General features: G+C 36.2%; 1 protein-coding gene and 1 long non-coding RNA gene across 2 annotated transcripts; both read left to right on the forward strand.

The window, feature by feature from the left end:
• Positions 1-1,357: 1,357 nt before the first annotated feature.
• Positions 1,358-2,530, forward strand: LOC115766558. The gene is made up of 3 exons (XR_004018223.1): positions 1,358-1,756; positions 1,835-2,262; positions 2,369-2,530. It is a non-coding gene; the product is annotated as an uncharacterized LOC115766558 (long non-coding RNA).
• Positions 2,531-24,110: 21,580 nt separating this feature from the next.
• On the forward strand, positions 24,111-25,178 carry LOC115766590 (ryncolin-1-like). Its single transcript, XM_030710576.1, has 3 exons — positions 24,111-24,215; positions 24,287-24,795; positions 24,860-25,178. Exons 1-3 carry the CDS (start codon positions 24,144-24,146, stop codon positions 25,014-25,016), a joined length of 738 nt encoding a protein of 245 aa, XP_030566436.1. The 5' UTR covers positions 24,111-24,143; the 3' UTR covers positions 25,017-25,178.
• Positions 25,179-25,468: the final 290 nt, after the last annotated feature.

Raw genomic sequence — 25,468 nt, forward strand, 5'->3', positions numbered from 1 at the left:
TAGCCTTAGATTACAAACCATTAACCGGCTGTCTATGGGCCATATACAGGGGCTTGGCTCGCCTCAAATCCCCCAAGACAGTTTCACTCTGCGTCTTGGCCAACAATTGTTTGCTTAAGTTGGTTTGCGTACTTTTTGTTGCAGCTCCATGACTGGCACGAAACTTCTTACAGATACGAATATATATATATAAGAAAATTTAAAACAAATAGAATAATATAAAATATATAAAAATAATTGCTGCATTTCAAAGTAATTTAGTAAGCATACATGTTTAAAATTTAAAATTATTATTAAAATGTAGCTTAAAAATATTTTCAAACAATGTTTTAAATATAAAACTGAATATATGCCAATATCATGTAAAATAATAATCATTAATATTACTATAAAATGCAAAAATATTTTAACAAAAAAATGATTCAAAAGCATATTTTAAAATTTTTAATGATTAAGGTTAATTTTAAGGTTGTTTTCAGCTGAGAAATAAAATATATTCGAGAGCCTTGAAAATGTATTAAAAATAAAAGAGAAACTATTTGTATGTCTGACTGATTAGTGATCCACGCACAGGCCATACCGTAAAAGCTAGGAAGCTTTTTACTGTAGCCACTTTATGAGATAAAGGTGCACGTTAAGGTTTCGGGAAATTCCATCCGCATGTGTGGAAAAATCGCGAAAAACGCGAAACTTTTTTGTTTCCCATCCAATCGGCCTCAGACTCATTTGCAGAAATCTTTGTTCCCAATCTTCCAATAGTGTATTCCTCTTTGGTGGAAATGGGGGTCAAAGATTTGGTGGATGACGTTTCGCGCTCAAAATTCTTTACAAGGATCTATATAAAAAATCATTTAGAAGTGTTCCAGTGTTCTTGCTAGATAATACGAATCATGGACTTTTTTGGTGAGGTTTGAGGTTTTGTCCGATTTGCTTCAAATTTATTTTCAAAGCTCCATATAATAACTACATAAAAGTTTATTTTACTGTCCGATAGGTTCAAAACTCATTTTTAAAAATCTTTAACAAAATCTATTTAATTCGTGCCATTAAATATTTAACTTAATTTATGAACGTTTTTATATTATAAATTAAATTAAATTTAAATTGTCTAATTTATATTACAATTTCGAGAAAAAAAATTAATAATAATAATAATAATTTAAGTAATAATTTAATTTAATGAAATTATATAAATATTAGCATTGACTTAAAAATACAGATTTTCTAACGCGCCAACCTCAGTACACAACGAATTTGGGATTGTTATGGTCAGTAATAGAAAACTAACAAAATTTATTTCATTGCCAGCAAAAGCCAGAGCAGTTAATAACACCACATTTAAATATGCTGTTACGTTTGTATATTAGCACACATTCAAACTTAATTGCTTGCACGGCTGTCATAGAGCCGAAGCTGAGAGTATATTAAATTTTAGCTTTATCGTTCTCAGATTGGAACGTTGTTTTTGTTGACTTTTCCCGCATTCCATATGTTTCTAACTTCGATAAGTTCATGAATCACATTTGATAGCAGCAACCGCACTATTTCCAGCATCAGAACGGTATTTAAAGGCAAGAACAATGCAGTTCATGCCAAGTTTCATTTTGTGTTGTGAATTAAAAAAATTCCTTTAAAAGCTTCAAAATAAAGTATACGTCCGACCAATATGTTGAAAAATTGCAAGCTGTTTGCGATTTTAATAGCTTTCTTGCCTGTGGCCTGGACAACAGAATGTTCGACTGAGAATAAATCAGTGGTAGATTAGACTTAAGTTAAAAAATGCATTCGGTACTAATTAACAAAATTAACTTACTAATTAATAAATTAACTACAGGAACAATGTGGCGCATATGCATTTCGGATCGTAAGCCCAATGCTTGAGCATTTTGCAGAGGTTAAAAATGAAATCGAAATGAAAAACAAGAAAGTAGCTGAATTGAAACAAGTTGCCGAAGCTAATACAATAACTCTCAAAAACAATGATCAACAATTAGCAAAACTAAATGACAAATCTGTAATATGTGAAACGGAGTTGCAGAATTTAACAATCCAAAGCTCAAATTTAAAAGATAGTTTTAATATTAAAGAGGCAGAGGTCTTCCAAGCACAGTCAAACATAATCATTATACAAGTTGATTTCAATTGGCAATTACAGTGGAAATGCCGGCAATTCCATGAAATCCCACCAAGGAAGTAATTTTTCAACCTACGATAGCGATAATGATGATTCTAAAAACGGGAAATGTGCTTCGATAGTTAAAGGTAGCTAGTGGTATTTTAACTGCGCAGATAAGTAAAAAAAAAAACAATTATTAAACTATGTTGTAACTGTTTGCTCAATGCTCAATATTTTCAATTAATGTTTTAGCAACCTAAACGGTAAAAGGTTCGACTTTAACGTCGAAGACACGAACGAGTTAAAAGGATGCATTTACTGGCAGCATTGGCATGGCCGGAGTCACTCCTTAAAATATGTCCAAATGATGATACGCCAATTTGAATATAATTAATCTATATATCTTAATTAACAAGTTTCTTTAACGCAAATATGAAAAACATTTTTCGAAAATAAAACATTTGCTTAAATGTTTCAAAGTTGCAACTGTAACGTTAATAATTTTTTTTATTGAATGAACATTTCTATAAGTTTTGCAAAAACTATTAATGTTAAGGTTAGCCAATAAAATAAATATGTATATATTTTTTAAAAATTCCTGACTTCTTAATACTGCTTACTGTTCACTTAATAGTAAAACCTAAATAAAAAAATATTAAAATTTCGAAGTAAGAGTGCTCTAGTCGGAAGTGCCCGACAATCCATAAAATGAAAGGTATTTAATTTGAGTATAGAAATGATTTATATATAATGCTAAAACCCTTATGTCCAATTCAGTATGCCCTTAAAACCTAAAAGATTTGCTCAAGAAACAGAATTTCGAAATCGGTGCTTATCGACCTACGTTAATATGTTATGTCGTATATACGGACAGACGGATGGATAGAAGGACAGACGGAAAGAGCTAGCTCGACTCGACTATTGATGCTGATCAAGAATATATATACCTAATGGGTTCGCAGATGCTTCCTTCCACTTGTTACATACGTTCTCTCAAGTACATTGTACCCTTTTTACTCATTTTTAATGGGTTCAGAGTATAAAAATGAATATACCAAACTAATTATGATAGAATCTATTTGAACTGGCATAGAGAAGATCAAGCAACAATACCCAAATTCTGTATCAGTTGTCTGTTATGCCCTTTTAGTTAACTTCTTTCACACTTAAATATAGACCATGTTTGATACTTTACAAACTTTATATGGTATCGTAAATCAAATCGAAAAGCTTAGCCCTCAAAGTGCTTTCGCTTGTTGCATGTTGGATCTTATCGCTTAGGATAGTAGTTTGATGGGTTTTGCTAGTGTCGCTTGGCGGCAGACCGCAATTCATTCACGAAAGTAAAACTTGTAATAAAAATTAAAATTAAACTCAAATTCGATTTTTATGATGGACGCAACGCGTTGGGGCCACAAAAATTGCAGCTAGCTGACAACAAGCCACAATATTGTTGGAACGTAAAATGATTTTAAAGCCTATAATTAACATTATCAGTTGGACATAATATGGGCAGAGAGTCATAGATAAAAGCAAAAGAGATGGGGGCATGGCAACTGGTAGGTCGACAAACACTTTTTCAACTTTCCTTTGACGCCCCAGCGAGTAACAGAGTTGATTTTTTTTATGGACTCAAATTAAACGCGATTTGTGCGTTCGACAAAAGTTTTTGTTGCGGTTATTGCTGTTGTTGTTGTGGCTGTTGCTGTTGTTGTTATTGCTGTCTGTTGATTTGTTTAATTAAAAGTAAAATCAGGTTAAGCATTAAGCAAAAGCGCAGCATGAGCTGCTTTGTGTTGGTTTTGAGGGGGCCTAGCCAAAATCTCAACTGCGACTGCTATCAAAATCGCGTAAATCTCAGGCCTACATAGGGCTAGGCCATCAAATAAAAGTTCATTAGTTGCGCATAAAAAGCAAAAAATCCAACTAAAAATAAAAAACAAATAAATAAATGAGCACACACAAGCGACTCGGAAATTCAGGTATGAAAGTGTTGCTTAATTTGTAACTACAATTTAGCTCAGTTTTATTGTCAGCTCCACAGCTGCGAATTGCCTGCCTGGAAAACAGAATTTAGCAACGCGAATTGACGTAGCTCAAGGCGAGTATTTGGCTAATGTTTTTGCCGGGCTAAGCCAGCTGCCAAAAAATTATGCTCGCTGCCAGTTGGCCAGTAACTAACTGAAAGCAACGTCTCGGTGTCGGCCAAATCCAATTTGAAATGCGTGTCACCCTCACCGGGCCTGGAACGAAATGCCAGCAGGACAAACGCAGAGCGTGAAAATCCTTTTGGGGCACCAACACACACAAACACAGACACAGGCACACCTTAGGAGGTGCGTGTTGGAAAATTTAAAGTGTGAAAATTGCTTATGTCTTGACATTCGCATCTGCAATATGTGTGTCTAACGAAAATGTGAAAAACACAAAAAACGTCAACAATCATAGAAACTCCTACACAATTTTTGCCTATGCGCTGCCAATTTCCTAATGGGATTAAATCGACCAAAAATTAAAGGTGCAACAGTTTTTTTCATTTGAAGTCGCTTGGGAAATTCGTTTGGATATATAATAAGTATGATACTAAAGAAAAAACATTATTAAATATATTAAAATACAATGATGGATTTCACGACCTAGACCATTATTAGGTTCTTAAAGGTCAGAGGCGCAGCTAAATAAAGATTTAAATACAATATTTAATAGTACACTGAGTACAAAATATTATAGGAATTTCTGTGTAATATTAAGCAAGATTAATTATAATGCTAACTTTTCATCTAAATAATAAAATTATAAAACTGTACACTGTAAATTTAATAATTATATGTATTTTTACTAATACCAATAATGCTAACTATAATTATTGATATTTTCTAGTATTTATAAATTTTGAATTCATCAAATATTTTTTAAACTTTTCTTTCGCATTAAGATATTCAAGTATATTTTTTTGCAAATTACTTCTTAAATCTTGGATGAATCAAAATAAAAGATTCTAAAAGATTTTATATTTTATTTAATATTTTTAAGAGTATTTTTCGATTGAATTGCCTTATAACCTCCACTCTACATTTTTTTAGTTTTTTATTTTTTAGTTGCTTTTGAGAGCGTGTTTTGGCCATTCAAAAATGGGTCACGTCGTGGACGTGCAGCTGCTTCAATCACATTTCATTATTAAATAAGAATATCAACAAAAACACAACAACAAATTATTATTACTGTTTTTATTATGGCGGTCAGGTGATGCGGACCACACCTTCAGCACGTTTTGATGGAATTGTGTGGCTAAAAGCACAAAAACCAAATTAAAAAGGAAACAAAAAAACAACATAAAAAAAAAAAATACTTAACAAAGCGCTGAAAATGTATTAAACTATTCATAATTCACACAGAGCAAATGTTAATGAATACTCCCCGTTGCGTTAATGAGTCAAAGCGCTGAAATTATTTGCATTCACTTTTCAGCACTCAATGAAACTGAATGGAATTCATTTTCATGCCACACGAAAGTTTATAAATCAGCACAAAATGTGCGACGCGGACGGGCTCAACAAAAACAAATTATAAATTTTCATATGCAGCTGCAACAAAAAAAGGAAAGAAGAAAAGAAAAAGTAAAAAAACAAGCCAAAATTAATTGCAGGCAAAAATTACAAAATAAATAAACCTAAAACCGAAAACTAAACTTTTTTGTAATACGCTGGCAACTAACTAATGGAAAATCGAAAATATATTCATTATATATATGTATATATATCACGCACGAAAAATCATATGTGGGCTTTATGCAGTTTGAAGACCACACACCCCCTCACCAACACACATATGCAACTCACATATGTGCCAAGTGGTGCAGTTGGCCATGTGGAAAACTGGTTGACGCTGCAATATAAATAAAATTGTGTAAAAAATTTACATTTTTTATAAGTGCAGTGCATAGATTGCAATGTTCATTAAAAGCCAACGGCAACTACAGAAAACTAAATTTTTTTCACATCCAATAATTGAGCATAATTGAAGGCTGCGATTTGTTTTAAATGAGTTTATTTATATATATTGCACCAATTTAAATATGTTATGAATCTGTTTTATTAGTATTGATTGGATTAAGAGCTTTATGTCAAATAGAAATTAAAACCCTTTGAAACTTTTGATTTACAACAAGTAAGAGGTTCTAGTTGGAAGCTCCCAACTAGGGGATACCCTGAACCCTCTTCTTCCAACATCAAATGCATATATATATTCTATTTTAGAAGCTATATGTCAAGTTTGTTGACTCTAGCTCTTATTATTAAAATTGCTCAAAAAACAGGATATCGATATCGATTTTATGGAAACGGAGTAAGTATACCCATTTTTAATGGGTTCAGGGTATAAAAAATATATATGTATATATAATAGAGAAGAAAGGTTTTTTATTAAAAGAAGAAAACGATATTTTCATAAATACTTAAGACAACATTACAAATTTATAAAAATATATTAGTTTAATTTAATTTAAAAGTTTTGATATAACTTTGCACTCATTAAATGTACTTCAATGCAAATATCCTCTGTGAAAATTTCTTACGCACTTTTAAACTATTATCGAAACATAATATTCCCAAAGCCACATAATATAATGCCAATTCCGATAGCTATGTCCATTTAATATTCATTGGAAGTTTGCTGTGTTGGGCAGTAAAAATATTTGAATAAAAAAAGAAAAAAACTGCAATTTGGCCAGATGCAAAAACAGAGCAACAACAAAAACTCCATTTGGTCTGGCATAATTTCCTGTTGGGCGAAAACGGCAAAATTTATGAGCACACAATTGTGTGAGGCCAAATAGCACAGATACCAAAAACCAAAAACATGATCAATTATACTGCGAAATGCGAGTAAAATTGCTGGCCTAAACAAATAAAGGTGGTCAGGATGTGTGAAGGGGGACGGGGCGTGTGTTAAGCAGTGGGCAGAAGGGGTTGGCTGCTTGGTTAACTAAGTTGCATTTGTTTAGATTGCGAAGTGCGGGCGCGGCTCATGTGAGTAATTCATTTATGCCATTGGCTGTAGTTGCTGCTGGCCGGCTGATTAATCGCGGCTAGTTACGGGCGGCAATTGCAAAATTAGCCATAGATAGCGCACAAAACTGGAAAAGTAAGAAACAAAAAAAAAAAAGAAACTTGGCCAACGAGCAGCGACTGCCACAGTTTTCAACACCTACGTGAGGCAACTGCCAACTGGCAACAGGCAACAGCTGAACCATGTGAAACAATTATGCAAATGTGCTCAGTGCGAAACAATGCGGAGAAATCATTGCGAGTCGCAAATTAATTACCAACTGCAATATGTATCCTAACAAAACATGAAGCTTGCCTCACGTGGGCGCGGGGGCAGGTGTAGCTGGGGCACCTTGTGTTCTGTTACGCTAATGAGACAATTGCCATTGTTGCTGCACACACTCACTTTCAAATGTGTGTTTCGGCTTGTCATTAAGATGCAGCTTAGTTTAGTTTGCGAGTTGTCACAGTCTGGCCCCGCCTTTACCTTTAGCGCCCCTGCCTGTACTTCCTGGCCGAGCAACATGTGGGATTGCAAGCACAACTACTTACAACTTGCAACATGTTGACGTGAGCGCTGACTGTCCCAATTCTCAGCAATAGCATTGTCATCACTTGTGGTAATGTGACATAAGTTGTAGGCAATTACACTGCCCAACAAAATAATAAGCTACAGAACACAAACGTGTGGACCATGAGTTTGACAACAGCTGATAAATAACTTAAAAAAACTTGCAAAGATGTTATTAAAATTATGAGTAAGGTTTGACTAGGGACTTATGAAAGATACAAAAGATACTAAATAAATTTGTTTTTAAATAATCGTCAATTTAAGAAACTGGGTTGATTCCTGTTATTATATTAAATTGTTACCTAATTAATATTCAGGTGAATAAATTAGGCCTCTTCAAGGACGACTTCACATTGAAAAAAGTTAAATAACTAACCAGTTCTTCAATTGAAATAAAGTTGGAAATGAATTCTGCAAAGCCCAAAAACTTTGCTGACCAGTGTTTATTTGAGCGTGTTTATAATAATAATGACTGTCTCTCTGCCTGTTTTTCTATCTGGTCTATGTTTGCATCTTAATTTGTAAAATGTCTTGCAGCAAAAGTGTTGCTGCTCTTACGGTTATTGTTGTTGTAAATTGACTTGCCACATTGCCTGACTGTCTGGCTTAGTTAGCCAACTGTCATCATTATTTTGCCAATATGCATTTAGCGTTTTTTATGAACATGCGTGCTGACGTTGAGGCATCGATTTCAGCATTTTAGCTTTAGGTTTGAGAGAAAGAGAGAGACGGAGCGAGTGAGAGAGGGGGAGAGGGGGATGGAGAAGCAGCGGCAGTCTAATCGGCATCTCATATTGTTGCCTGCTGCTGCATGTGGCACGCAATTGTTATTGTCTGTGGCATATCCTTGGCCATTGAACTTGCCAGTGAGTTGTTGGAGCATTGAGTGTTGAGCCGTTCGTGACAGTCGCCCCGTTGCTCATAGTCAAAGTCGTCATCAATGCTTGTTTATATTTCGTAGACATTCTTCCGTTTTTCGAGGCCTTTTTGGTCAGCAATTGACGTCGCTTGACGTCTTAATTTTTGTGGCTGCTGCGGCGACGGCGAGTCGTCAAGTTGCCAAAGCACTTGAAGTGAAAAACTTCATCACCACATCTTGAGGCAAAGGCTGAGACGGCGACGGCGATGGAGATTGAGCCCGAGACACTGTGGCATAGACGTCACAGAGCTCAACTTCAACTTCCAACTTGCCACTTCATATGTGTATGCCTGTGTGTGTGCGTGCGTCTTCCACGGCACACTTGACGGCGTCTCGGGGCATCCATTGGTTTTTGGTTACTTCCCATTAATTGCAATTGCGTGTCTGAAGCTTGGACCATTGTTTGTTTTTGTTTTTTTTTTTTTTAAGGTTTGGTTCTGCTGCTGCTGCTGCCACTTTCCTCTCCGTCTACCTCTGCCCTCACTGTGCTGCCAATAATGCATTTTTGGCCTACGCTGTACAAATAAACATTGATCTTGAAAAATTATATTTACTCAACTCATCAGCAGCGTCATCAGCCGCCGCATCAGTCACTGTTTTCTTTGCTGATTGCTTTGCATGAGCCAAGCAGATGACTCTTTGCACAAAGTGTATCCGAGGCTCGGTCTTTGGTTCATCTTCATTTTCTACACACTTTTTTTTGCAAGGTGTTGATATTTGCTTATTAAACACGAGACTTTTTTATGAGCTCTGTGTAAATAAAGCGTATGCTTAATGAGCCCAATCACGTTAATTTCTTGTGTAAATATTGAAGCTGGCAGCTCGTGCGTAAAGCCCGTCACCTTGGACTGCACAAACGGGTCTGTATTGTGGCTATGACAGGTGCTGGGAACTGAACAAAAGGATAATGAACTGATCATATATACTATATCATGACTTGGTAAAACGAATGAGCGCGTATTATGAGTACGTATTAATATACTCTTTAATAAGACATCCGCAAAGCAGAAACATTCTTAAGAACAATAGAATAATATTATTTGAAATAGTTTCAAATCTAGTTACAAGTTACCAAGGTATCAAATCAAACATTTATTTCAATATTTATAAATAATATTTATTAATGATTGTCGGACGTTCTGAAGCAAAGTAGAAAAATTCGAAAATATAATAAAAATTTATTAAATATTTTTAAATTATATTAAGAATTAATATAACATAATTAATTGAATTTATTTAAATCAAACTTCATATTAAATATTTTTTTTAATAATTATTCCGAATATTTAATACTACAACAAATTACAACAAATACAAGATTGACGGGTATTATGAGTTAACATATTTGCATAGCAGCAAAATTCTTATAAAAATTAATAAACATGCATGCTATTATTAATTCATATAATTAAGCCATTTTTGATATTTTCAAGTCTTTTTAAAAGTTCAATTAAAATAATTTGGTTTAAATCGATTTAAACATCAATTTCAATATTTATATCAATAACTAATTGAAAATCTTGGGCTGATTGACGAGAGCCTTTACCAATAAATCACCCATTCGACGTCATGAACAAATTTCACACATAAGAGACCACAGCGAAGTGAAATTCGTTTCAAGGGCGTTGCAACAAAACAGTTTTTCTTGTAATCGAAACCCACTGACTAACTAACTAGCAACAAGCATCAACGACAACAACAACTCTAACATTGATCTTGTCTATCAGCAACAGCATAGAAAAATGCGGCAATATCTTCAACCAAGTTTAATTTTGCGATTTTCTTTTTTGCGGGCCGGTTAAAGCACGTGAGCGAACAACCGACACCCCCAAAACGTAACTTACAACTTGTTGCACAACAACAACAACAAAAACAACAACAACATCTGCAATAACAACAAAGTGGAGACGACGTCATTGGAGTGGAAAAATCACTTCCGCGTATGTGACCAAAGCGAGGAACAGTCAATAGAATATTTTTTGCTGAGCATTGGAAAAATATAGAGAAATTTGTGTAGAACTCTGCCATTTTCCACTTTGGCACTGCAATTTGGCGCGCTGGCAGCAGAGTAAAATGAAAAAAATAATGTAATGCGAATTTAAAATGTTGTCGATGATAATCTATTAATTATAGCGTTGAGCTAACGGCAGCCCAAAAGGTGTTGAGTGCGGTCAGCCACAGCAGACACAAAGCCCAAGCAGAAGTTCTAGCAGAAAATGAAGCTCAAATTCAGCTGTTGCAAAAGCACTTTTATTTGTGGCATGATGCTTATGCTTTTTTTTTGGCAAACCTCAGGCAGACGCATCAACTAACAGTATTCTAGTTATAAAGTTTGAAAATATTGTAGAGTATCTAAGCGAAGAGTGCATTAACTAGAACTAGAAGGCGTACTTTTTCCAAATATACTTTATATATACATAAATATATTTTTCGTTGCTTGTAATCTTTTTGTATTTGTTGTATTTATTTTTTAAAGATTTCTAATTGGACTTTAATACTTTTTTTACGTTTAAAAATTAATCAATATTATTCGTTTATTTTATCAAATCTTTTTTTTTTTTTGTGTAAGTAATTTTATATAAAAATTTATGAAGAGCATATTTTATTTGGTGCTAAAGAGCTAGCTTGTTTTTCTCGTTTCTAACTGTTTAGAGTAACGCCCCTCAGTAACACCTAGACGACCAGCACAACAGGCACTAAGGCAACGGCAACACGGCAACTTGCAACAGCATCAGCAACACCCCGACAACAACTTGTCTAGCAACATGGCCAAGCAAATTAAGTTGGCACTCTTTAATAAGATGATGATGGTTCGGCTTTGATATATCAGCGCATCGCGACTGTGGCTATGGCTGTGGCCGTGTCTGTGTGTCGGTGGTTGTGTGTCAGTGTCTGCCTGGCCAGCGTGCCGGGGCGTTGCAGCAACTTCAAGCTCTCTGCACAACAGGCAACAAAAAGGTGTCGTGCGCATTGCTGCTGCCGCGGTGTGGCGAACGGCATTGACAGATTGCAACTGAGCGTGAAAATAGTTCCCATGTCTGGGCTAGTTGGGTATTTTCCTTATTTTCTTAACTTTTTTTTTTTTGTTCCTTTGCTGCCGCTGCTGCTGTTGCAACTTCTAATGCGCGTTGCTTACTTGCCGTTATTGCTGCTGACCAGCAACAGTTGCTGTTGTTGCCTGGCAGTCATTATATGGAATTTTTGGATATATCATCTTTTGGGCTCTGACTGACTGGCTTACCTGCAACACGTAGCGCCCCACAGTCCCCCCGCCCGACTTTCTGTTGCCGGCGGTTAATTTTTCTGTTGCTGCTGCCTGACTGCCTGGTGGACACGTCTGCCAAAATGTTTCGTTTTATTCTGTTTCGGCAACGGCAACAGCAAACAGCCACAGCAACAGAGCCAAGTACTTTTGCTATCATTGCAATTTATCACGGAACGTCGGCGCGGCGGTCCTTTTTGCCAGAGTTGCCCCTACTCGTCGCATCTGCTGGCTTGTGTGAGAAGTGTGCGTACGTGTTGCTGATGCGCCGCTGCTGATGATGTTGCCGCCGCCGTCGTAGCCGTTGCGACTCCCAGCTTGCGACTCACGGCTATGATGCTGCCCACTAACAAGCAATGCCCACTAATCATAAAAATTATGAGGTCGTTGGCGTTGCCAGCGCTGCCATTTGACACATTTTTAAAGCATTTTTTGAGCTATGCTAAAAATAATTGCAAAAATCAATTACGCTTATCAGTCAGTTGGCTGGGGTCAAGTCTGGCTGCAAACACACCAGCAACAGGCTATGCCATGGACAAGTCTCGCACACACAAACACACTAAAGTGTATCTCTATGGAGACAATCGGGGAACGACAGTTAACAATGCTGAAGAACAATGGGTTCGATAAGCTATTTCCCAAGTTAAATAATAAAATAAAAGTAAAACTTTTTACTGTTAAGAAACCGTACGATATAAAACAAAAAACAAATAAAATAACAATTTAACAAAATTCAAAATAAATAGCAAAAATTTCAATAAAATTAAAATTAAATTTATTTAAATAAAAATATTAATAAATATAACTAATTTGAATTAATATATTGCTGTTGATATGCATTGCTTAATAAATTCAATTTTATTTTTTTTGTTATCTTATTTTCTTACAATGTTACTTTGCATGTTTCCAACTAGCAGAAAGTGACCGGCATCGCCCGGTTAAAAAATCCGACAATGACGTAAGAATTTCTCTCTACGCGTCTATGCACTTCGCTTTTTATGATTTGGCTTTTTTCTTGATTAATATTAACGATTTAAATGGATAAATATGAAAAATGAAAGATTTCTGCTAAATTTGCTTACTAGGTCAATGCTCAGACATCCAAGCTACGCAGACTCTTGTCGTCATGATCGTATTTTATATTTCCATGGTTATCAGCTTTGGCCACAACTCTTCCCACTTTTGAGTTCGAAAATTGTACAAGTCCGTCTAGTGTACACTTTCGCTCCAAAAGGAAGATACAGTCAAATTTCGTTACAGCTGTGTATTTGATCGGGACATACTCATTGATAAGTATACAAATTTGAACAACATATATTTAGTATGTTAAGTCCCACTGTGCATTGATAATTTATGTTACGCATCAGTTACCATACTTTATACGCGGCCAGATAGTGCACTCATTCGCGTTCGCATTCTCATTCTCATTTAGAGATTGCGTTGGTCGCGAAACTTAACTCGATTTCATTTCCTTATCATTATCACCTTGGCCCCGAACACGGACACAGCGGACCACTCCTTGTTGTCTGGAATTGGCGATACTGTGGAACTGAGCTGCATCTCTTCTGAACACCGTCGCAGCACTTGGCTTATCTGCGTTGGCCTTAACGTAATTCAACATTTAATCTTGTCTCCGCTCTTAAGTGTCTGCCACAATTTACGCGCTGAACCCGATGGCTCTTATATCCAAAGCAGTGGCTCCCAAGGTTGGCTACGTCTGGAGTCCTGTTCTTTGTTTTTTTCTTTTTCAACTGCAAAATTTGCAAAATGGCTGATAGTTTTACACTTGTTACACTTGTTGCAACAGGTATTAGAAAAGGGCACGCGCCATTGCCTGATTTATGGCCATTCAATGGCCTTTCACTTCGCCCTTGGCCGCTGCAGTTCCGGCTAAGTCAAAACGTCAGCAGACACGAGCATGACAAACTGTCTATGGGGTATCTTACCTGGTTTTAGCCAGGACACTCATTTACGCGTCGCGACACACGCTGACCAGGAGGTGTCGTACGTTTGCTTATCTATGCCCAAAAAATTTCCGGAAAATATGCAAGCCAAAAATGTTTGCTGTCAATTGAGTTTTATGGTGCGCTTCACGCCGTGCCTTGGTCAAGGTCGACTGATGTTAAGAGCGCGTGCTATGTTAAGCGTATACAATTTCTGTGGCAGCCACCAAGAGTTGCCATCTCTTGAGTGGCTGCCACCCGCGCCAGAGCAAACGCAACACATCTGAAGGTGCACTTTGCATACGACATTGAAATTTATGACACTTTCAGCGCCGACACCAAATGCGCTTTCATCAAAGTAGCGTGAATAGCGTTTACAATCACACACATCTGATCATCAACTAGCTGCTGATCATGATCATCAGCAAATGCATCATCACGTTTGCACTTGCCTCAAGGCCCACGCAGCACCAGCAGCAGCAGCTACAAAATTAGTTTTGGCGGCAAATGTTTACACATGGCTAAGAAATCTACAGAAAAAAACATTGCAAGGGGGCCCACAACTCTCGGCGACTCTCTTTGGGTGGGTGTTGCACATAAACTACCAAAATATTTAAAGGGGGAGCATTCAGCAGTGGACAGGGGGGCCAGGGGGCACACACGCTGTGTGCAAGTTGCTCGACGGCTGCCGCTTGACAAATGCAACCGCCAACAATGACGCAGTTGGTGGTGCATTTCTTTCGGCATTTCTTTAAAAATAAATTTATGTGATAATTCCTCGTATTGGCCGCAGTCTCAGCTCCAGCTTCAATGAACTTGTAGTCCAGTTTCCAGTTTTATTATTTTTTTTTCTCCATGCGGCCGCTGTCATTGAACTTCTACCGAGCTAATTGCAAACAAAAAAGTTGCAAGACTCAATGAAGACTGATCGCATATGAGATACCCTGTACATAGATCTTTTTTGATATACAGCATGTTTTCCAAGAAAGCGATTGCTAAATAATTTTTAACGTGAAACGGAAATCAAATTAATCCAACTATTGAATTCATTTCAGCTGTTTCTAGATGCATGAACCCAATAATTTTATGGCAATAATCTGTCAGATCTACGTTTAGGAATATAAACGGAACTTTTCAAAGCATGAATAGTACAAGAAGTAAAATAAATCTAATTCAAACATGAATTACAAATACCAACATGTAACACTGTCTTACTCACTCAAATAATTTATAAGACTAGAAATTTCTGATTCAAACTGAAACTCTATCATACCCATTGACATCATTTGTAATGGGCAACAAAAAGAGCAGCCTTAAACGATGCCGCGTTTGACTTTTGTGTTCCCATTTTAATGGGCGCATCAACGTAACGCTTCGGCCTTAAATTTCGATCTAATGAAGTTTAATGCGCGCATTTGCCATAAATTATGAAAGCAGAAAAACCAAACTTCTTCTTCTTCTGCTTCTGCTTCCTTTTGTTGTGCACAACAACATTGCACTTGGACCCAAGCAAGTCGTATACATAAAGCGTTGGCTTTGTACCCAAACCCCGGGCGAAAGTTGCCTGGTTTATGCCGAGGCTTCGGACTTGTTATTTTCCTTCTTTTCTTTTTTTTCTTTTTTTTTTTTGATTATGCGTTTTTAATGTTACTTTATACATATTTTTTATAATACCAAAATTATGGTCGATTTTGCATAACAATAAAGCGGATATCGGTCGGCATTGGGTATTCAGCTGGCCAAACGGGCAACGGGCATTCAGAAGCAATCTGTGGCTCGGTTTTCATATGACTCAGACACAGAAATAGGCCCTAGACATGAGGGCGACATGATGCTCCATTGAAGAGTTTAAAGCTGAAGCTAGTCAGAACTGTCATTGATAAAATCAAAGTAAGTAAAAGAAAACGATCCGATTCTATGGATAATTCACATTTGCTAAAAATTGTGTCAATGGAGGACCCATGTACACGTTACTATGTGTACTTGCTTTCTAATTCAACAAAAGTTATACCAACTCATATATTTTTTAGAACCAGCATGTTATCAAATTGCTGATGCTCTGTGCTACACACAAATATGTTGTCACTAATTGACCATGGAGGATACAAGTGCATTTTATTAAAGAATGTGACAATGGAAGACATTGACATTATGCGACTATGGAGGATATATGTTACTATATCTACTCAATTAATGTCATGTCTAGTGACCATGGAGGACACATGTGCACTTTATTGTAGGATGTGACCATGGAGGACACAAATATGTGTTGCTGTATGTATTTGTTTTCTAGTTAAACAAATAGTATCCTAACTCAAATACTTTTAAAACCATTATCTCATTAAAATGCTGAGGCGCTGGGCAATACACGAATATGTTCTCACTAAGTGAACATGGAGGACATTTAAGCACTTTATTATCGCTTATTACAGTAGCATACATCTTAGTTTTGTCTCTGATTGCTGTCTTCTATTGTCATAGTCTGACTTGATAGTTATATTCAGAGACTATATCTGATCCAATCACAATTGTAAAACCGCACTCTGAAATGATAGCATTTGGTTTTGGCTATTTGCCAGTCTTAATCCCTGAGCGCAAGTGTCAAATGCTAAGATTGTGCTCGGTTCAGGCGGCACAGAGCTTTGGTAAACAGAAATTTGTGGTATATTATTCTTCTATGTATTTTCTGTTTCTGATTTTTTTTTTAATATTTTTTTTTTTTGCCAAACAAACATCTGTCGACAGCATGCAAAAGTTTATAATGCAGCAAATGCCGAGAATTTTGTGTCATTTTTTATGTGACAAGCGAGCGTTGTGGGGCACGTACTAAGCCGACACAATGATGCAATCATCACGTGCAGCAACAGCAGCCACTTCAAGCATTTGTTTTCTATTTCTCTTCTTTGTTTTTTTGGTTTGAGTTTTGTTGTGTTCTTTTCATTTTTGCTAGCTTGTTACCCTGTTTCGAGCTAGAGAAATATGGCATAGAATATGCATTGGGCATTCGCAACGCTCGTTGCCAGCGATTCGAGATGAGGATTTTGGTCATGAGGCCTGCTTGTGGTCCGCTTGTGGTTTTTGTTAGATTACTGCGAAAATTGTATATAAAGAGAAAAAAAAGACGAGAACCCTTTCAGATTTTAATTGTTGTTGCCCGGCCCAGCTGCCATTTGGAGGCTTAAGTTTTGAGTAGGCTACGTGACGAGGCCACACGCGCGCCTATTACACCATGAAACAAATTCTAATATTATATGAACAGTTGTTGTTGACCTGATGTAACCCTACTTGTCAAAATAGAATGCGTATTCCTAAAGTAAAAACCCATTTAAAGAAAATCTACATTTTAAAAATTTATAATATATATAATATATATATATATTATTATTATTTTGTAAATTATTTTTAAGATTTAATTCACAAATTAAACGAAATTTCTTCATATTAAATTTAACAAATTTTAAATCCCAACATTTTTAAAAATGTATTGTTGAATTTCTGCTATAAATCCGAAAAGCTCTATTAATAAGAATTTTTAAATGTTAGGTTTTCTATATACTTATTATATTATATTTTCAAATATTATATTTAAGTAATATATTATTAAGTTATATGACACTTTTTAAGACTTGCAGCTTCAATTATTTTTTTTGATTTTCTTTATAAAGTAAGTGCATTTTAAGTCTACTTTTTTTTAATATTTTACATATTCGGATAATTTCCAAATTTTTATTTGTTTTAATGATATTTGCCAGCTCCTCTAAATGGTAAACAATAGTTAGTTTTGTTTTGTTTATTTGTTTAGTTACTAATACTAATAACTAACAGGTATTTTTTCTTCATTTCCCTTACTTTGCTGTCTAGTGTTATTGAAACGAATGATGCATCTGCGAGTGGCGAGTGCATTGACTTGGCAATTAAAATTCTACAGATATGCGATACATTAATTACTCGCTTCAATTGAAATGCAAATACCTAAAACGAAAAACCAACAACGTCCGCCTGGCCGGGGCCTGGCTTGCATGTCTGGACCAAGTTAAGCATCTGCTGCAGTTCCAGTGCCCATTTCAAGAGACCCTAGCAGAGTGCTAACTGTAGTGGCTTTTGCCTTCCGACTAGTTTTCTAGGAAAGTCACGCGGATGATTTACAACAACCAGAAGCCGCTTTTTTTGTTCATCTCTCTCTATACGTTCTGCAGTCAAAACAAAAGTTGACACTTTATTGATGCTCATAAATTGCGACGTCTGGCAGCAATTAAAACAACATGTCCCCAAGGACATGTCCCCGTACGCGCCCACCACGCATCCGCGTGCTCTAGTGATTTGTTTACAGAGATTAGCGTGCGAAATACCAACAACAGCCAAATACAATTCTTGTGTCAGGTGCCTGCAACCAGGTAGGCAGGTAGGCAGCAACCATGTCAAAACTGCACTGAATTTATGTCGCAGCGATTTATGATGCCCAACCAGGTCCTGTAGCAGGATCAGCGGAACCCAGTGCCCACATAGAGCCACATAGCATATGCCATTTTCGAGGCGCGAGCTGCCCTGTCCCTGTCCGGCCGTTAGTTACATAGAAATGAAAGTCGTATATTTGCAGGCGACCCTAAAGAGTAAAACGGCGCATGCCGCGCACGCCTCTATTTGGGTTACGCCCACAGCGGCACTGCTTGTCATACGCCTACCCAAAAGTAAGACACAAAAAAAAAAAACAAATACGAAAATGCCAACACAAGGGAAACATATACGAGATGGCAGCTCTTTGATTCTGTGCCCTTTCGGTAGCAATCGCCGTTTTTCGCTTCTGGCCATAAATATTGAAATTTATGTAGTACACACAAAAGGGACACTCGTTGTGGGACTCATGAGCCCAGACTTTATTAGTATTTATTTCGTTATTGACATTGTCCGAGATTTTCGGCGGGTTTAGTTTTTCATGTTTTATGGTTCCGCGAATAAAGTGCAACAATGTTGCAGGGCACCCAAGCGGGCAGCAAGGGTAGCGAAAGATTTTTGTTTTGAGATAAGCCAAAGATCTATGCAGATATCAAATATTGATTTTCAAAGTAAAGATATATTACCTGAGTTTTTGTCTTCGATTAAGTTGATAGCAGCTCTTGATTGTGTGATTTCTGAAATCATATAAAACAAAAGAATTAAGAAATATATTTACTATATAAAAATCAAAAATTGTTTATTATTTTAAGGATATTTACACAAAATATATTTATTTGGCATAATCTAAATTCCTTTAAGCATTAATTATTTTACATCTCATTTGAATAGCAATTTGTTGACATTTCCAAAATCAAATCAAATAAATCTGAGCCATTTGACATCCATTTAAAATCTATTTCCTTTAGCAGCTGGTAATGCATTTGTACAATAGGTCGAGGTTAGCATTGCGACCACAAACTAGGCCTAATCATTTGTCAAATGCATGTCATTTAAGCGGAAAACAATTTAACAACATTTAGCCAAAAACAAACTGGAGCAATCAACATAAATTTAAAGCGCAGTCAGCCAAAATGGCCCACAAAATGCCCAAATGGCCATTTGGCAGCCGAAAAGTGAAAGTCGAATGTATGCAATGCAAAGCGGCAAAGCGCTGGCAGAGCAGCCAGGAAAACCGAGCCCCAGCCCCAGTCCCGAACACCCAAACACCCAAGCAACCAAACAGCGAATTGCACCCAAAATCCCAAAACCCAAAAACAAACCAGGAATGGCCAACACATTCGCGCTCCGCTTTGTAATTTTCCATACAAAACTTTTATTACCATAGGATTTTCCAGGCAATGTTTTGGCTGCTTGTTGGCCATTTACCAAAAGATCGAAATGCAAATGGCTAAGACAAGCATTTGAGCATTTTGTTAGACAACGCCAAACCCGTCTACAGTCAGGTTGCCTCTCCTCCTCTCAGCCGCCATTACTCTTCTGCCACATATGAGTGCCCCCAACGAACCGCTCCAGTTATGTCAAAACTATGGGCAAAAGGGAAAATAAAAAGCCAAAACATGAGGTAACTCGAAAATGTTCGTTTTTCGACCAGCCAGGAACTAAACATAGCAACTCGGCGGAAAGCAGGGGGCCTCTGCGCAGGCGGCTTGTAAAGCAAAGTGTTTTACATGGGCCGCGGCTGTCTCAAAAATACTTTTCCGTCTCTTAAATATTTTTACTCCACAGACGAGATGGGCTTGATACATTTTTAAGAATAACCAAAAATTTTAATTAATTACAACTGTCTGTCCTGGGTTACACAAGTATTTTAGCATCCCAAAAAAAAAATTCAATACCAAAAAGTGGACAAGAATATTTATAATAATTATTTAAGATCAGAACTATGCTTAAAATTCATAACGTGTAACTAAATAAATAAATTAAGTAAATAAACAATTAATAGATTTTTATTGAAAAATAAAAAACAATAGATGTATGTAATATATTATAATTATTGTTATTAAAAAGTATAATTAATGGATACATCATCATAATTATTATTATTTATCATTTAAACCAGCAATTAACATTAATATGATTAAAATATACAACTTTATTATTTCTTTTCAAAAAAAAGCTTATAAAAAAGTATAAATAAGAACTTCTGCGTATGTAATGAGTAATAAATACAATTTAATTAGAGGGTATCTTAATTTTGTCATGTTATGTGTAACGCATAAGAGGAGACATCTCCGAACCAATAAAGTATATTTTTTCTAGATCAGTATCATGTTGATACTATCAACAGCCGAATAGACATAGTCATGCTCGTCTGTCCGTCAGTCTGATACCCTTATTTTGTCAGTTTCATTATAAATATTTTTTTTTTTTTCAAGCGAAAGTTTTCATATATTTGTTTTTTATTTTGCAGTCTACTTTTTAACCAGTTCTCGTTTGCGGCCAACACAAATTGTAAGCCATAAATTTGTGGTGGTGCCAGCCTAAAAAACATGCCCAGAATTTGATTTGACATATCAATAATTTACGAGCGTAAAAAAATTATAGAGTACATTTGCAACAGCAGCAGCAGCAACAACAACAAGAAACACACCGGAACTGCTGCTGACCGTAATTACAAGCGAAAAATGCTGCCACGTAAAGTGTCGATCGTTGTCGCTGTCGACGTCGATTTCGATTTCGACGTCGAGAAGAAAATGCAAACAAAAAATAAAAAAAGAAGCAAAATTAAAATAAAATATAAAGAAAATTCGAGCTTAGCAGCTCAATGAGTTGTCTAAGCCAGAGACGTGGCGTCGATTAAAATCGGTGTTAAAATTTATGCAACTAAATTTTTACGTGATTTTTATCGAAACAACAACAGCTACTACAGCAGCAACAACAAACACAACAACAACATCAACAGTATCAGTAACAACTGTACTGCAGTTGCAGCATTTTTGGTTTTTGGCCATTTTCGGCTGCTGTTCGTGTGTGTAATTGTGGCCAAACAAGCGATTTATTGACCAGCCTCGTATAGACCCAGTGGAAAATGTTTGCAGCATCCGTTTAAAATTAATAAATACACATGTATAAAAAATGATAAGAAAATATGAAAAGCCCGCTCAACCTAACAGAACAGCTGTAAACAATATTTAAACAAAAATTTTTAATTTTTATTGTTTTAATTTTTTTCAAAATGATTTATCAGTTTTTTGGCTCAATATTTTACGGCGTCACGCGACAACGATATCATGAATCTATAGACCCTTGACACTTTTAAAACCCGATTATTTAGTAGGTTTATATACATATGCTTCAAAAAATCGGTGCCAAAGATAAGGCAGCTGAAATCGGGAGCTTCAAAGTGTTTCATTAATTCCCAATTTAATTTATATACAAGTCAAGGTACTTCTGGGTTTATAAATTGCACGACATGTCATACTCAATTAATATTTGTGTCAATAGTTTCAAATAATAAAATCTCATGTAATTCTTATAGACCCCAATTAAATATTATATTCTAATGAGAGAAATCAATTTAAGATATCTATTATATTTGAAAATATATGTAATATAATTATTACTTAATTTATATATATATATATAGCCTACTACATATCCGAACGAATGAAATTAATAAAAAAAAAAATACATGCAATCTTTATTATTTTATTTAACAAAAATGTTATTACTTTTATCATACAACAAATAAATATTAAAAAAAAAAAATAACAAAATTTCTTTTAAAATTTATAGCCATTTTTAGGCATATAGCAAATTTCTCAGCGGGCACTCTGATATCTATGCGTGTGTGTGGATGTGTGTGCCTGCATGCCAAATAATTGCATTTGGGCATTTATTAATAGAAATAAATCAAGTTTTGTGCACTGACATCAATTAGCTGCTGCCGGTTGCCACAGCCACAGCCACAGCCACAGAGCAGCCAGAGACCGGCAGCTAGCGCTCCATCGCAGCCTACTGGCGTCAGATACAAATGTATCTGTTGCCGCGCGTTCGACTTGCTGTTGTGGCCATGTAGGAGCCACGCTGCTACAGATACACACACACATCCAAACATATACATCGAGGAGTATGTTAATAATTTGCAAAATGCATTTGTCTGGCGATAACAAGCGGCTGATAGCAAGACCGCGTGGCTGCCACCTGGAAAACTGTCAATGGCTGGCCAGCCACCGCGCGCCCCGCACCCACAGACAAATGCCCGGCGCCTCATAAGGTCTTGCTGCTGGCAATTAGCGCTTGAATTTGGTCTTATCGCGGCTTATGAAGCTATCAGAGCAGAGCCAAGCAGAGCGAAACAGAGTTGAGCTCTGATAGGAGACCATGTCATAAGTCAGCATTGAAATCGGAGATACAAATTCCTGCCTGCTGTGCGTGTAAGTAATCAATGGGAAGATGGGTAGAAGCTGAAGCCATTAGATAAAAATGCGCTGACATAGATTAAAAATGTTATAAGAAAAAAGAAGTGAAGAGGAAAAAAACAAAACTTAAACGCAGCGATGCATTCGCTCGATAAGCTTCAAAACGGGCAACGGCAATTCATAATTTGTGCCCGAGTCCAGAAACTCAACATTGTCGCACAGGCGCAAGCGTAACTCGATACCAAAAGGGACGCTCGACACATAAATTGCCAAGAAAAACAAAACAAAAAACAAAGCCCGATGGGCAATGAAAACAGAAACGCATCCCGAAAAAACGCATATTTCTGGTTTTGAATCTGTTTTTTTTCTTCAAATTTATATTTTGTTAATTTTTATATGAAGAGTTGACATTTCGGTCCAGTCGCGTCGCGTCGTCGCGTCATTGTTGTTGTTGTTGCTGTTATCGGCCGTTTAAGGCAACGCCGTTGGAAGCCCCCAGGCTGCCGACTACCATTATGATAAATCATTTTTGTTTTTGTTTTCTTATTTCTTGGCATACATTGCCTTTGTGGCCACATTCACAGCTAACTAACCTTAACTTATCGCCGCATTAGCTGTTGCTGTGTGTTCCACCAGAGAAGAGCATTTCACAATATATCTTAAGAGTTTTCGATAGCAAAGCCACATTTGTTGTTGTTAAATATAAATTGCAAACATACAGAGAATACATTTATAAATAAAAGGGAACATTTCTGACATGCACTCTGACTTGTTCGCTTTACTAACTATGTTCATAAGCCACAAAATATGTATTTGTAATTTTGGTATTTTAAAATGCTAAGGCATCATTGTGGTTTCAAAATATTAGCCCAAGATGATCAAGAATTGCATTTTTCTTTCAAGAACCTTCTATAGGCAAACTGGACGAAACATAGCTAATTTGCTTGCGTCTAGGACACACAAAATGAATATATTTTTAATACATGCACAACACACATTTATTCAATATTTGGCCTTTAGTTTAACAAGCAACTTCACACATTTTTAACACATCTTTTTAATGTCTATTCCCCAATACAAACCCATAGACTAGCCTTATTTCAAAACAATAGCCCAGTTACACATATTATTAGCCCGCACACATAAAATATATCCACAATTATTTTTTTGCTGAAACAAATTAAAACTTATTTAAATATTCCCACCAAAACAAAACGTATGCACATTTTAATTTTACTTACAACGTGTATTAAGTAAATTAAATAAATATCAAGTAGAACTTAGACAAGCTTTTTTTGCCGTCTCATAAGCGGAGATAATTAAATGTAATCCAATTTTAATACTTTCTATTATAAAATAAGCGTAACACTTCCTGGCGAATAGGTTATTAAGCAATGCGCAGTTCAATTCTATTTCATATTTGTCGGACATTTCCCTGTATAAGGCAACGAGCTTCCAAAACCGCTTTAAAATGTTGAAAGATTTAAAAGTATATGCAATTTTATTAACAATTTTAATTGCGGTAATATCTGGAAGTGATGCGGTGAGTAGTCGACATGAGGAAATGTTATTATAATATTATTTAACATGTTCTCTCGATTGATTTATTTTAAGGGTGAATGTGTATTGTCGCAAAGTTGTCTTCCTGCACGAGTACAATCAATAGAAATAGAAGGAGAGGCGCCCTTCTCCGTCGCATGCGATTCGGAGACTGCAGGCATAGGGTGGACCGTAATTCAGCGTCGCACAGATGGAAGTGTTGACTTTTTTAAGAATTGGTCAGAATATGCTGAAGGATTCGGGACACCCGATGGTGAATACTGGATGGGTCTACAGAAATTGAATAAACTGACAAACAATCAAAGACACGAGCTCTATATTAAGCTTGTAGATCAAAATGACGAAGTCCGCTATGCCAGATATGATAATTTCGTAGTTGGAAGCGAGGAGGAAAAATTCCCGTTGGTTTCGACTGGCCAATACAGCGGAGATGCTGGCGATTCTTTGAGAAAACATACAGGAAATGCATTTTCAACCAAAGATCAAGATAATGATACGCATCCGAAAGCCAACTGCGCAAAAGGTCTAAAAGGCGGTTGGTGGTATTTCCACTGCGCTGACAGGTATTATTCTCGAAATATTTTGCCATGGAAAATATTTTACATATTTCACTTCACTATCGTTAAGCAACCTGAACGGCTTTAGTTTCGATTGCCAAATGGAGAAGTCAAATAAATTGGAGAGAAACGGCTGCATTTACTGGAATCATTGGCATGGCCGTAGCTATTCCATGAAAAGCGTCCAGATGATGATTCGCCCCTTTGAAGCCGAAAAACCCTCCTAGGAGCGACTTTAATTTAATCAGCAAACGCGCGCTCTAATGCAAATGAAATGCAGTACTAATGAGTTATATTATATAATTTCATTGAAAATATAAAAAACGAAAGAAAACTAGTTTATTTTTAAATAAATTGTTTGCAACATTGGCAAGCTCGATGAAATAAAACTGATTCGCTTGCGTCTTGGACACACAAAATAATAAACTTCCATTAGTTAACCACCACAGATTTATTGCTTACTCCACATTCACACACTTTCAACTATATGTAACCATATACTAACGATACACAAAATGCAATCTTAAAAATGCTATTAGTTACAAGAACAAATTATACTTATGTCCTGTACATAGCCGTATGCCTTCTTTAATTACCAATAGTTTTTACTTAACTATCCCAAATTACATTTAGATCCTTAGATACATATCCGATGGCCCCAGCACTACATTATAATATT

The sequence above is a fragment of the Drosophila novamexicana genome, unplaced genomic scaffold (genome assembly GCF_003285875.2).
Source record: "Drosophila novamexicana strain 15010-1031.04,08,12 unplaced genomic scaffold, DnovRS2.1 tig00001209-arrow-arrow-pilon, whole genome shotgun sequence".
Classification (NCBI taxonomy): domain Eukaryota; kingdom Metazoa; phylum Arthropoda; class Insecta; order Diptera; family Drosophilidae; genus Drosophila; species Drosophila novamexicana.